Source organism: Chrysochloris asiatica, unplaced genomic scaffold, assembly GCF_000296735.1.
Source record: "Chrysochloris asiatica unplaced genomic scaffold, ChrAsi1.0 scaffold00168, whole genome shotgun sequence".
In the NCBI taxonomy this organism is placed as follows: domain Eukaryota; kingdom Metazoa; phylum Chordata; class Mammalia; order Afrosoricida; family Chrysochloridae; genus Chrysochloris; species Chrysochloris asiatica.
In genome coordinates this window covers 3957773-3972487 of record NW_006408686.1, presented here as the reverse complement: position 1 = coordinate 3972487, position 14715 = coordinate 3957773, and the positions used below count along the sequence as shown (strand labels likewise).

At 50.5% G+C, this 14715-nt stretch overlaps 1 protein-coding gene across 3 annotated transcripts in view; it reads left to right on the top strand.

Annotated features, from left to right (window-relative positions):
* Positions 1–2637: 2637 nt before the first annotated feature.
* HNRNPUL1 (heterogeneous nuclear ribonucleoprotein U-like 1) overlaps positions 2638–14715 on the top strand; it is a 49011-nt gene continuing 36933 nt past the window's right edge. The window contains exons 1-6 of one of the 3 annotated variants that reach the window (XM_006871398.1): positions 2638–3184; positions 6494–6619; positions 9245–9398; positions 11013–11086; positions 11832–11971; positions 13474–13573. In XM_006871398.1, the coding sequence (XP_006871460.1) occupies positions 2890–3184; positions 6494–6619; positions 9245–9398; positions 11013–11086; positions 11832–11971; positions 13474–13573 (889 nt within the window). In that variant the 5' untranslated portion in view covers positions 2638–2889. The remainder of the gene's footprint in view (positions 3185–6493; positions 6620–9244; positions 9399–11012; positions 11087–11831; positions 11972–13473; positions 13574–14715) is intronic. The other 2 variants (XM_006871400.1, XM_006871399.1) reach the window with 2 other exon arrangements.

Below are 14715 nucleotides of genomic sequence, written 5' to 3'. Positions count from 1 at the left end.
TCCTCCTCCCCTCATGTGGGGCGAACTTCAAGCCTGTACAATGTATTACCTTCAAGCCTGCACAATGTATTAGGGATGCTTCTATCACCCTGGGGATGCTCTCTCCCCTTTTGGGCCATGCTGCCCCCCCTGAGCCAGTTCTCCATCCCCCTGTACAGAGTGTGGACTCTGGTGTCTCCAGGGTTCAGGTCACATAAAACTTTGTAACCATGCTCCCATCTCTACTTGTCTCCATTCAGTTATGGCGTGGACCTTCTCAGAATCAGCCTAGTTTTCCCATCAATAGAAAGAAGGTTTGTAGAGTTTGAGTTCTCTCCTCACTAAAGAGCTACTCTTCTCAATGAAGAGTATGTATATGAACATACACATAGGAAGACATGCAAACACAGACTCTGTGAGGTATTGGTACATAGATGCAGGGTCACAAGAGACCCCCAATGTAATGGGTACATTAATTAACGGACACACTCAGGCACACCTGGTCACAATACTCAAATCCACTGTCCTCGAGTCAATTCCAACTCATAGCAACCCTATATGTGGTTTCCCAGAATTTAAATCTTGACAAAAGTTGATAGGTTCATCATTATCCCTCGGAGCAGTTGATGGGTTTGAACTATCGACCTTGCAGTTAGCAGCCCCCTATGGTTCTTTGGCCACAATTGTTGTTATTGTTATGTGCCGTCAAGTTGGTTCCGACCCATAGCGACCCTGAACAGGGTTTCCGAGGCTATAAATCTTTACGGGAGCAGAAAGCCTCATCTTTCTCCCGCGGAGCAGCTGGTAGTTTCGAACTGCTGACCTTGCGGTTCACAGCCGGATTCGTAACCACTATGCTACCAGACAGAGCTCCTTACAGACACTGAAATTCAGAGGCACACACAAAAATAACACAGGTATAAATATATTTCCAAACACGCACAGGGAGATACCATTCAGGGAAAAACTTCAACACAGATACAGACCCATTGAGCAAAACAGCACAAATACTCATATATAGAAAACAGCAGGTGTTCACAGAACCCAAACGTTCAGACTCATAAATAGCGCTTCTGATAGCCATGGGCCCAAAAAAGAGGACTTCTGCCAAGACGAGCCCACTGTGTCTGGCAACGCATTCCTGTTCTTGTCTCTGTGACCTGCAGTCGGCAGCGCCCGGACTCCCCCGAGTGGCGGCTCCTGTGAAGTGAAAACAGTTCAATCCGGGCCACAAACTTTTAGAACAAATCGTTGTGAGAAGCGGGGAGGAGAGAGGAAGTCGGACGTGGGCGAGGGGCGGGGTGTCTGGACTGGAACCTCCGGGCCCACGTGAGTGTCTGCCCCGTTTCTGAGTGGGTGCTGTGTGTCTAGCTTATTGGAACTTTGTAATGTAACTGCCCTATACTTGTCTGTCTTTATCCTTTGATGCCGCCTGCTTGTGCTGACAGCGACGTTGCAGTTTGGTGTATTACCCCTGAATTGATGCATGTTGATGTAACTCATTTCTCTTTGTCGCCTATTGTCAAAGTTGAGGGTGTGTGCTGCTTTTGTGGACTTAAGGTGTGCCTCAGTGAGCACTGGGCGGTTGCACTGTGTATCTCGATTGTGTATTTTATGGACGTTTTGTGTCCGTTTTAAGTTAGAGGCGACAGGTGGTGCACCGGAGTGGATGTTGTGAAACTCGGACCATGTTTACTAATGTGAGGCTTAATTGTGGAGGATCTATGTGTTTGATCATGTCACTATAATAGTCACCAAACAGCCAGATAAACAGAATTGTCTCTAGAGGATTGGGGGTAAAAGCCGAGAACTTCAGGAGCTTTCTTCGGAGAGGAAAGCTCTATGGTCGCGTGCAGAGCGCCCACTCCACGTAAAGTATCAACCATAGAGAAGAGGGCCGCGGAGCCGTGGAAGAAAGAGGCACCCAATGAGCTGTACTATCAAAGGAAAGGGGGTGTGATTTTCTTTACGACTGTATCCCGTTAGTCCAGCCTCAAACCTTCAGGAATCTCTGAGGTCAACATGTTACTTTTCATAAAGACAACTAAATTTATACCAGATTAAGAATAATTTATCGGTTTAATCTCTTTTGTGTACACCTCCCTCGAACAGCAACACTCTTGAAGTCGTCCTTTGAAAACTGACCAATCTGGTTAGCTGTTTTTAAAAAGATCCATATATTCATTACTGGCTTTAGTGAGATAAAACAGTAACTGCGATTGGTCGACAGATTGTTTTGAAACCGCCCTAACGGCAAGGGGTGGGCCCTTCGTTATTTAATCTCGTTCCGGTTTCCTGAAGGCTACAGAGGAAGGAGGGACATCTAGTAGCCCTCTGATTGGTTCTAGTGTTTTTACCCGCTGGGTCTTCTCAAGGGGCGGGAGATTTAGACCAATCAAAGCGTATGTTACGAAAACACTAGCTCAATGAAAGGACTGCACAGGAAAGACCGTGGGACGCTCATTCTGAGATCTCATCGTTGATTGATGCAAGTCTTTACTCCCTTTCCCTCATTTGACCTTACGCGAACGGGCGCGCGGACTGTACCCAATCAGCGTGCGCACCGCCTCCTGCCTTTTCCCGCCCTCCGTTTCAGTCGCGGCATCGACGTAGACCAACGCTTCCTCCCCGGCAGCTCTTGGGCCCTTTCATTGAGCTTTTTGAAAGCCACGCTCTGATTGGCTAGATATCGAGGCCCGCGCCCGTTGCCCCGGTGTATTGGCCAATCAGCACCAGTGTTGCATCGCACGGGGCCACGGGTGAGGAAGAGGCGGCGGCCATTTTGAGCCACAGCCGCCATTGGAGTGGGCCCCCCCCTTCCCCCCTTCGCCTCCTGACAGGAAAGGTTTAAGGGGGACAGAGCCCTGGGAGGCCGGGCCAGGCTCGGGGGCCACCCCGGGGGCCCGGGCCATGGATGTGCGCCGTCTGAAGGTGAACGAACTTCGCGAGGAACTGCAGCGCCGCGGCCTGGACACTCGCGGCCTTAAGGCCGACCTAGCTGAACGGCTGCAGGCGGCGTTGGAGGCCGAGGAGCCCGACGACGAGCGGGAGCTCGAGGCCGACGACGAACCGGGACGACCCGGGCACAACAACGAGGAGGTCGAGACCGAGGGGTGCTCCGAGCTGGAGGGGACCGCGCAGCCACCGCCGCCCGGGTTGCAGCCGCACCCGACGCCCGGCGGCTACTCGGGGCCGGACGGACATTGTGAGAGTGCGCGGGGCGGGGGCCGGGCAGTCCGGCGCCCGAGGCCCGGAAGAGGGTCTAAGGTTGGGGCGGGGGGTGGGAGGGAATCCCGCGACCCGCCCCTGAAAAGGACCGAGGGACAAGGGCCTCGGGATGACCGGAGAATCGATCTTTGCCGTGGGTGCAGGGGAGATACTGGAAGTGGAGGAATCCTCCTTTTCGGAGGCTAGACAAGGGGTGTTGTGGATTCCGGAGCGCGGATCTTGGAGACCGGAAACCGTGGGGACTGGGGAGGTTGGGGAAATGGGGATCGCAGGGTTTGGGGCTGCGGGGACTTGGGGAGCCTAGTTTGCAGGTTTGGGGAAGGAACGATCACTGAGTTCACCGGGCCTGGAAGAGTTTGGGGATAGAGGTGCCCGGAGTTTGGAACTGGCTGGGAAACGGGAGTTCCCTTAGTTGGGGTGGGTGGGTTGGAGAGATGGAGGCTTTGATGGGCTGGGGGCTCTGGTAGAGTTTGGCTGGAGACCCTTTAGGGGATCCGGGGGAGCTCCAGGGCTGGGAGTTTTGGGTTTCCTGCAGGAGGAATCCTAGGGACCCTTGGAGGTTCTTCTCTATGGTCACCCCCAAGCTATAGCTCTGCAGCTTTTTTAAAGCAAATGCTGCCTGCCGCTTTCTCTTCCCTCTGGCAGCACCCCATAGGCCACGGGCGAGGAGGATGCGCCTCTGGACAGAGGTTCCCCGGGGGTGGGGAGTGAGATGAAGCCTCCTGGCTAATGGGGAGCAGGAGTCGCTGCTGGCCTCTGTGGGGTGGGCGGGTGCAATGAAGCCCCTGATGTGTCTGGAAGGCAGATTCCTGCCCAGCACAGAGTGGCTCTGTAAGCAGGAGGAAAAGGAAGACCTGTTGACTTAGACGGGGCTGGGAACAGGGAGGGTTGAACCCCTATGGCCGCAGTGGCAGGTATTTGTGGGCTCAGAGTAGCCGGAAGGTGTGCGGCTCTGGGGATGAAGGGGTAGGGTAAGCCTTGGCCCCGGCTGGGCTCTCCTAGGAGAGACGCCCCTGTTGTACCAGGGCATGAATGGAGTTAGAAGGACCTGGGGTGCGGTGGAGATGGTAGAGGTTCAGGAGGGAGCAGAAAGGACTCTGGGGTCCAGGGATCCTGGTGTTGCTTTGAAAAGCAGGCCCCCTGGGGCTTGGAGCTCAGGGAATAATAAAGGGAGAACAAAGGTAATCGTGGGAAAGATGAGATTTGAAGTGGGTCTTGGGTGTCACGTGTTCACAAGAGATGAGACCTCGTGGGATAGGACATAGGTGTGTGGGTGGAAGGACTTGGGGTTGCCCAGGGTGCTGAGAAGGGAAGAAGAGTGGCCTGGTGTGCATGTGTAGGGGATGCCTAGGAAGGGGGGCGGGGGGAGCCCGGTATCCAGGAGCAAAGTGAGTTCAGTACTTCCCAGCAGACGCCAGACTCAGATTTGGCTCTGTGGCTTGGGGGCAACTCACTTCATCCCAGGAGCCCTGGTTCCCTCCCGTATAAACTAGAGTCAGGATTCTTGTCAGTGAAGTCGCATTTATGGGGTGCTTGGCTTGCCATAGAGGGGAGAAGGTCCCAGAATTGTGGCTGCTTCTCCTGGCGAGGCTACCTCTGAGCCCGGCCTCTAGGGAGAAGAGCGCTGTGCTTGAGCCTGGATGAGGCAGAATCGTTGGCAGGACCCCCGTGTCCCACTGAGTCTATTTCTTCCTCTCTCTCAACAGCAAAATCCTGGGTCCCCTGCCCCACCCAGCCTTTTTTTCAGCTTCAGTAAACAGACCTGTAGCAAACCAAGAGACTTAAGACCTTCCTCCCTTTGGGCTGCACCTGGTTTAGACCCAGATGTATTTGTCCTCTGAGGAAGCATCCAATCAGCTAGCGGCACCTGTCTCCCCATCCCTGTGGATGTGCTCACTGTTCCTGGCACAGGGCCCTGCAGGCACCCAGCAGAGAGCTTGCCCCTGGGTGCACAGCCCGGTGTTACCCATCCTAGACTTCGAAAGTTCTCTCTGCGTTTGCTTGTAAGGTTCTCTGAGCAGGAGTTTCTGGTTTGGTACCCTGGATTTAGTCCTGCCCCGGGGCCTTCCTTCACTGTGTAATCCCAACCCCAAGAAGGGACTTCTCCATCCTCATCACTGAGCTGTTGTCTCTAGAGCCTCTAAGTTGATGCTCTCTGCCACTCTTCATGGTCAGTACCAGGGGTTGGGGCTGTAGAATCAGCCCTCGACTGCGAACCACAAAGACTAGAAGTTCAAATCCAGCAGCCACTCCTTGGAAACCCTATATAGGGTTTGTCCTCTAAGTCAGGATTGACTCCACCTCACTTAACAGCAACATGTAGCGCCAGTACTTCTTCTTTGTAGCTCACCCATAACATAGTCACAGTTGTGTTTGTGTGTAGTTGTTCTATGTGTGATGTCTTCTTTGTAGCCCACCCATAACATAGTCACAGTTGGTTTTTGTGTGGAGTTGTTTTATGTGTGATGTCTTTACCTTATTAAGCTGAAGTTTTAAGTGGGGTTGGCGTCCAACTCAGCTTTTTGTCTGCCATTCCCCAGGGTTCTGATGTATACTCAGGGCACTGTAAGAATAGTTCATCTTGTTCTTAACTGCCCTTCAGTTGAGCTCCTCCTGGATCCCCAATATCCTGGTCTGAATCCTTCCAGTCTATCGTCAAATCATTTAGGATTTATTCTCATGAGTCTGAAGGTGTTATTATCGTGGTCTCTGTTTTCATAGCAGCTCTTTGTATTCTACCCCCAATTACCTTTCCACCTGAGTGTGGTTACCCCTTTGGTAACTATTGCAGGGTAGACAAGGTTTCTTAAAGAGGGAAGAATAGTGACTAGAGCTGGGCAGAGGGCTAGTTTTCAAGGTTGTGTCCTGAAGGTAACTCCCTGAGCATCTTAAAGGACAGCTAGGCTGGTGGCTTTTACCCTGTGCTTCATGGAATCCCAGGTCTGTGTAGCTACCTCCACCCCAAGAGGGCACTTAGTGAGGATGCTATGCGGGAGCTCTGTCCTCTCGCTGCTTCAGCCAAGATCGTCTACTTGTGTCGGGTTGGTATATCAGGGTTCTGTAAAACTTCATCTCACGTGGCATCCGCTTGTAACCTTTTGAGGGGCAGAGGGCATGTTCAAGCCACTGACTGCCCAGATAAGATTTTCATGTGAAGCTGTTGTCAGACTCACTGTCCCCAGTGGGAATGGCATCATTTGACATCAAAGAAGCAACCTTTGGTCCTGGCACCCTCTACAAAGCACCCTTATAACTGTCCATTTTTTGCTTTTTTTTTTTTTTTAAGATGTCATGGACAATATCACCAGGCAGAACCAATTCTATGAGAGCCAGGTCATCAAGCAAGAGAACGAGTTAGGCTACGAGCGAAGAGCGCTGGAAATGGAGCCGCAGCAGCCAGCCTACCGCCCAGGTAGGAAAACACATGAGTCTGAAACCAAGTCTACCTGTGCCTACTGCCTCTGCCCAGAGAAAGTGCCCTCGTCCTCTTGGACAGTTCAGCTGAGCTCTGTCCCACTGCCAAGTGTTGAGGGAGAGCAGTCGTCGTAGTACCTTTTTTCAGATGCTGCTACCAACACCCTAAAGAGTCTGGGCCTGGCAGCTAATGTCTGAGTCTTGTTTAGAATCTTAGAATGTGGAAGCCAGAAAAGACCTTCTAAATCTAGTCTAGTCTTTCCCACACCAGGTTCTGAAGATTATTGTTCTAGGAACTATCAGGATCTCACTGAGAAGAAGCCCTTTAGCCAAGCTGTATTATAGCGAATCCTCCTAAAGGATGAGAAGCAGCTTCTTATGAGGCAGAAGTCAGACATACCTCTTCATTCCAACTTCTTCACCATTTCTGATACTCCTCTGCTGGGTTCAATCATTTGTTGCAAGGGCCACGCAGAACTCAGACTGTACTCACAGCTAAGTGATTTATTAAGGTGTCCGGCTACCTTAGACTCTAGGTCAACTTCATTGCTAACAGGAAGGAGTCAGGGTCAGTCATCACATAGATAGGCCACCAAGGGTGAAAAGTGCATCCATCCACTCAATGCAGCTTTCTGGACAGAGCAAGTATGCAGGCCCTCTTCTCATCCAACTCACCTTTCCCCTACACGCATGCGCCTCTGCCTTTAGCTGCCCTGCCAGCCGCTTCTTTTCCTGCTAACTGGCCCAGCTCAGAGCCAGAATAATAGCTTGCTTTGATCTCTAAGGTGTTTTCTTTACAACAGCTTTCTGCCGTCACTGCCAGCTCTGCCACAGCCCCCTTTCCAGGCTTCATGGTGTCTTCGCTGTACAAACCTTGACCCATATTACAGTTCTTCGCCCCTGTCTCTCTTCTTGCTTCTTAAAACTTCCAAGGAGTTGGCAGCTTATATGAGGAAATTCCTTGTTAATTTCGAGGAATGGCATCCCAGTAGGACCTCAGACTGAACAGTCTCCTCAGTAGACCACAAGTTACTCAATTAAGACAGCAAACCAAAGTGTAAAGTAGACCAACCCCAGGGCAGGCTGCAACTCACAGACAGATAAAGTACCAAAGCATCAAGTTGGCTTACCCAGAAAATGTCAGTGATTCCATTCAATAGAAAACAACTTAGGAATGCCCACTCCTCCTTTCCCCCAGTTGCTTCTTCAAATAAATGGGGCAAAATTAACTCCCAGGGCTTTGGGGGAAATCCATCAAGATCATTTCCCACAGTACCAAGACAAGAGGCCACACAAAGGAACTCAGTTCCCCTCACTAGTGATCCTGGACAGTGCAGAATCTGGTTTTACCACCTCTTAGATTCCTGTGCTCTTTAAAGGCTCTGAGAAGGCCTACATTGAAAACCGGGGTTCCTCAGACATTTAAATCTGTCTTTGCAGAACAATGGTCCCCATGATGCCAGTTTTGGAAACAAAGATGCAGTCCAGCTCTCCTAATTTACAGATGGGGGATGGTACCTGGTTTCATGGCAGGACTGGGGCAGGAATCCAGGGCATCAGCTTCTGGACCACTGCTCTTCGTTAATAGGCAGGACTCCATGCTGGGTAGTACTGAAGTGAGGACTGTGCTGGGCCCAGTGCCATTGCATAGCCAATCGGGTTTGATTCTATCTGATTCCATGCTGGCTCATCCACGGTGAAATCCCTGGACATTTCTTGTGCGTGACTCAGGACTTTGAAGAATGTGGGTTTAACTACTGGGTTTGTGTCAGGCTCTGTGAGCTGTGTGGAATCTTTTGGCCCAGTAGAAATATTTTTTGTGGTGGGATCAGGGAGGCTGTCCCTAAGGTGGTCAAGCACCAGCTCTATCTTCAAGAACCAGGAGCCTTGTCTGAGGGCTCCAAGATGGTCTTTGATTGAGTGCTGGGATATGTAGATAAGAGGGACCCACAGCATCATAGACAAACAGTGGGGAAGAAACTCACTAGCTTGAAATACACCATCTACTCAGTTAGATGCTGAGGCCTGTGACCTGAGACCAGGACTTTCCCAGGGGGCCACAGCATGCTTTGTTTGTGGTGTGACTTGATCACACACCCCATGGGGATGACTTAACTGCTGACCCTCCCTTCAAGGTGATTCAGGGCTTCGTGATAAGATGATTAAAGCTAGTGGAGTTAGCTGCAGGACCGTTACCTTAATACTCATTTGAACTGGCCCCTCCTTGTTAGATAGACTGAAGAAGATTTGCAAAAACTGAAATGGGAGATTTGCGGGGAGGAGAAATTGGAGAATGTAGGATAATGGCACCTCAATCTCAGAGTGGATTTTAGACCTCTTCTAGGGCTCCTTCCCACTCATTGTCCCTCCTTTCATGCTGAAGTTTGCCCTGCCCCCATCTGACTGACATCTGTCGGGTCTAGATTGCCTGGCTGGCCATCCCCTCACTCCCTTCCTCCTCAGCCTAGTCTCAGGTGCCACCTCTGGGTCACTCAGCAGGCTTACTTTGAAGTGGGTTGGTGCCCAGCCTTTTACCACTGTAGGCAGGACCCTGGCTACAACTCCTACGCTGAAAGCAGAGTGTTTCCAAGAGTCTAACCATTTCTACTTGTCCTGACAGTAGATGTGAAGACAGAGATGAAGCAAGAAGCACCCGCCAGCTTCCTCCCCCCAGAAGCATCTCAACCCAAGCCAGACAGACAGCAATTCCAGACTCGCAAGAGGCCTTATGAAGAAAACCGGGGCCGGGGCTACTACGAGCACCGGGAGGACAGGAGGTGAGTGTGTGCCACACCACAGTGGCCCTGGTTCAGGAGGTGTGTGCCTAGCCCTACAGCCCCTGGTGGCCTTTGTTGTCGAACCACAAGGGGCAGTGTTCCCGCAGCATGCCCGACCAGTCACCTCTCCTAAACTGGCCCCCTCACTTCCACGACATGTAGGGGAAAATCCCCACCCCTTAACTTTTCCCAGGTAAGGTGCCAGCCTGCCTTTGCTAACCCTGCTCTGCTGCCCTGCAGTTCGGCAGTGTCCAGCCCGCAGGTAAAGGCAAGGCCTGTTTCCCTACCTCCTTTCAGACCCACTCTCTTCATCTCACCCCTCGGTGGCACCCAGTACTTCCACCAGTGAGCAGCCCCAGGCTAGACACTGAGAACACAGGGTTAACTTAGGCAGTGGGTTTTACCTGCCACTGTTTCTGACCTAGGGCCTGAGACAGACACAGTCACAGCTAAGCCGCAACCTAATGGAATGAGTAGTTACCAAGCATGTGTCAGGAGCTCACGAAGGGGAGAGGCCTCTGCTCTAATCATTTCCCTTTCCTGAAGAGTCCAGCTCCTTCCTTCCCCCAGGGACTGTCCCTTCCCCCCACCCCCCCACTCCAGTTCCTGTGTCAGCCGCTGCCTCCATCACCGTCACTCTTCCTTTTGTCATCTGGACACCTTGTCTGGCACATTCCCTGCCCGGCTGGGTTTACTCTCCGCCTAGCTGGCTTTCTTTGAGACAGGGCTTGCGACTCCTGGGCTGTGCCCAAAGTTAGGACACAGAGCCCACCTCCTATAGGTCTCTCCCCTAGGAGCTACTAGTGCCCAGAGCAAAGTAAGGAGAGTCGCTGTGACCTGAGACTCGGGGAGAACACTCCCTCCCGGGATGCAGCTATTGTGGGATGAGTTCCTTCTGGGTACCAGGCTCTGTGCTGGCCATCGATTGGTGAGCCTGACGGACATACCACTGTCGGGGACAGTGCCAGTAGCTGGTGGGCCGGGTCTGTACCCAGTGGACTGGGACTCCCATCCCCCCACCCCCCACATCTTAGCCGTGTTCCCTGCCCTGGGCAAGACCCAGATTTTGGGCAGTGCTCTTCTACTCCTATCCTCTAGTTTCCTCTATACCTGTAGGTCAGAAACCAGAAGTGGTTTAACACAGCCCCCTTTTTAAAATGTTTCAGTAAGAAGGTGAACCTCAGTTCATAATTTAGGACACTATTTAAAAGAGAATTTTTAAATGGGTCATTTCCAAGCCTATCTGGTGTGGACTTAAGGCCTTCTTTGGGACAGGTTTGAGTTGCTGGTGTTTATCTGCAGAGGCACTCCTGAGGTCCTCCAGGCACTGCCCACTCTCCCCCGCCCAGCCCAGCACCCCTTGGGCAACCATTCTGAGCACACAGGTTTTGGGCCGGATCTGTGTGCAGGAAGAGTCTGAGCGCACTCCCTGCATGATTCTCATGCTCCCACTGTGCCAGAGCCAGACCTCATTGCTTTTACGGAAATGCAAGTGCATAGAGTTGTAAGTGTTTGTTAACCTCTGTGGAAAGAGATTGAAGACTTAGGAATGTTTTCTTTCCCCTGTGCTCATCCAGCTACCTTCTCTGTGACTTAACCCCCTTTCCGACACAGGGGCCGCTCTCCTCAGCCTCCAGCTGAAGAAGATGAAGACGAATTTGATGACACCCTTGTCGCCATTGACACATGTGAGTCCTGGGAGCACCTTTCTGATTCTGTGTTCTGCTCAGGGTTGGGAGATTGTTCCTTGACCTTCACTAGAGTCTATTCAGAACCGTCAGAGCTGGTGTTGGCCCTGGTGTGAGACACTGTGCCACTCTACACTGAAGGCCCTGAAGACGGACTGGAGACAAAAGACTGACAGCCAGCTCTAGTCTAGCTGTGGGACTCGGGGCAGATTGTTCTCCTCCTCCACGCCGTTCCAGGAGAGGAGCAGTCCTACCCTAATACATGCGGGCGTGGGGGTCGGGGGATGTTTCAATGAGCCTCAGAACCAGAAGCCCTAAACTGGGTGTTGTCAACCAATCAGGAAGGGTCGGGTGCTTGTATAGCCTCTGGCGGCAGGAGTCCAACACTGGGAAGTAGCTGGGGTATGGGGCAGTGATAATTAACCTCTTGTACTTTTTAATTCCCTGAGTGATGATATAGACTCACTTAAGTGTACACACTCAGAGAAGGCATTTGTGTACAATTTCCAGGGATCTCTCCTGAAGCCCAAACAGGTCAAGAAGCCTTGTTCCTGGGTGGGGTGACTGCTTTGATCCTGTGTGCTCAAAGGGAATGTGGTTAGGGGTGCAGTGGCGTCTTCCTGAGCCTGTCCCAATGATGTCAGCTTGTGTACTGCTGGTCAGCACTCTTAGACATCTTTGCTTCTCTTATTCCTTTCTTGGGATCTTTAAAACCTAGGATAACCGATATTTTTTTCTTCCACAGATAACTGCGACCTCCACTTCAAGGTTGCCCGAGACCGGAGTAGTGGCTATCCGCTCACAATCGAGGGGTTTGCATATCTGTGGTCAGGAGCCCGTGCCAGCTACGGTGTCAGAAGGGGACGTGTGTGCTTTGAGATGAAGGTGAGTGGGAGCCACTAGGGACTGGGAAACAGGTCCATCTGTTGGAATAGCGTTGTCACCAGCCACTCAATTAGAGCCACCACAAAACATAGATTCAATTCAGAGGTCACAGGACAGACTCTGTGACCAAGCCAAAAAATAAGTGTGTGAACTCAAAAGAATGGTACCATTGCTAACTATCCGAAAAGCAGGCCAAACCTACATTGCTTCATCCGTGGTGGGATTTGGCCTAGGTGTTAATACAGGTAACCAGACTAGAGGTGGTGTGTTTGATGAGAAACTGGGAAAAGGTCTTGTCAGGAAGGAAAGTGAGCTAGAAAGAATGGGCAGAGGCATCACCAAGTGCAGGGCAGTCGGAGATAGCAGGGCAGAGGAAGATGGTTCTGCTAGCTCAAACCATTCAGTACCACCTTCCCACCCACAGTTCCATGTCGGTCCAGGTTTATGAAGTTAATACATGCTGATGTGTGGCAAAAGTTCAGACAACACAGAAGAGTATAGGAGAAAATAAACAGAAGTTATTCTCATGTTTCTGGTCCCTGTCCTACTCCCTAGAGATAAGGTACATATTAATAAAAACTTCTGTATTCTTTATTTATAAGGGGGCTTTAAAAAAAAGTTTGTGGGGAAATGCCATTATCTTTCCATTCCATTTTTCCATAAACTCTGAAGCCCCGTCGTCTGTCACTCTTACCTAGGAGAGCTCGTGTTCATGGAGCACTTTGCAGGCTTCAGATACTGTGCCAGGCTCTCCTGTAAGGGTTTTCATCATTGAGCCTCCCAATGCTATCATCAGATAGGTACCATTAGCCCCATTTTTAAAAGTGGAAACTAAGACAGCAACAGTTTCAAGCTGCACATCATTTTGTGTGCCATTCATAAAGAAACCTACCGGTGAAACTGACTCAGTGTTTGCACAATACAGGTAGATAAAGCAATTGAAAGATTTAAGTTGAAAGACTATTTAATACTATATCTTGTTGCTGGTTTTTTTTGTACCAGTATGGGCATCAAAAAGTTTGTGGGGAAAATGGAATTAAAAGATAACAGAATTTTCCCATAAACGTTTTGAAAAGCCCTTTTGTATTGGTTCTGCCCCATTGTTTTTAACTACCACGTCCTAGTCCGTTGCATGAATATACTTTTATTTAACCAATGCCTAGTTGATGGTTGTTTGATTTTCTTTATACAGATATAAACAGTATTCCCTTATTTTTTCATATGTGTACTCATACACTTCAGAATAAACCTACAGGATAAGCTGGGAGTTGAATTGCTGCGTTATATAGCATGTGCTTTTACAGTTTCTAAATTCCTGTGTCGGGGCCCCACACTCTACCAAGTGCCCTGGCAGCCTGTTCTCCATGTACAAACCTTCCAGAGCCATTGGAATGCAGGTGACCTTGTCTCCAGCAGCGAGGGCCATGGCTTCTTCGCACCCATGTTGCCTCATACAAGCCACCAGCCTCCACCTTGAGCCCGCTTCTTGTCTCTGTCCCCAGATTAATGAGGAGATCTCTGTGAAGCACCTGCCATCTACAGAGCCCGACCCTCACGTAGTCCGTATCGGCTGGTCCCTGGACTCCTGCAGCACCCAGCTAGGTAAGGGCAGGTCTGCTGAGCAGACCAGAGGAGAGAGTGATTGCCCCCTTCCCTGGAACCTCAGGGCTCTTCCGCTTCTCTTCCTGGTGTTACAACAGAGCTGGCCTGCAGCAGAGCTGGCCCAAGGGTCAGATGTGTGCCACTGCACATCTGCAGCGTTAGTGATTCCACTGGAAGGGCCATCATCACTTAACAGCCTTTGATGGATCAATTTGTTTTTATCATATATTTCTTATGAGAGGGTCCAAAGTTCTCTTTAGGAAACTGTTGGTATCTTTATAAAGATCCATTGTCTCCTGTCTTTCCATACTGGAAAAAATCTTTGTGCCCCATTAAGTTCTGAGAGTCTGTCCAGAGCCTACACCTAACCCCCCAGGTACAAGGTAATACAGTTACTACTGGGGCATGGGTTGTAGCTTTGAGGAGCCTAGGATCCTTCGTTGGTAGAGGGAGACAGAAGGCTGCCAGTTGAGACAAATTTAATTATCTCAAGACCCCAGGCCTTAGTGACCTTCTGACCCCAAGTGACTGATCTTGAAGACCAATGTTGAAACCTCTTCTGTAATCGTATAGATGTTTTGATTATGGAACTGTGTGTCCCTTATAAAAATTCAGGCCACACTGAAAGGGGAATATGAAAGTCTGTCCTAAACCTGCAACCTATTGTTGTTAGATGCTATCGAGTCAGTACCGACCCATAGTGACATTATGCACAACAGAAAGAAACACTGTCCGATCCTGGGCCAACCTCACTACTGTTGCCATGCTTGAGTCCATCGATGCTGCCACTTGGCCAATTCATCTCATTAGGGGTCTTCCTTTTTTTCTCTGACCCTCCACCTTATCAAACATGATATCCTTCTCCAGCGACTGGTTCCTCCTGACACTATGTCTGAAGTATGAGAGACTAAGTTTTGGCCATCTTGGCCTCCAAGGAGCACTCTGGCTGCACTTCTTCCGAAACAGATCTGTTCTTTTGGCAGCCCATGGCACTTTCAATATTCTCCTCCAACACCACATCTCAAAAGCATCAATTCTTCTATGGTCCTCCTTATTCACTGTCAGCTTTCACATGCATATGAGCTTATTGAAAATATCATGGCTTGGGTCAGGCATACTTTAGTCTTCAAGCTGACATCTTT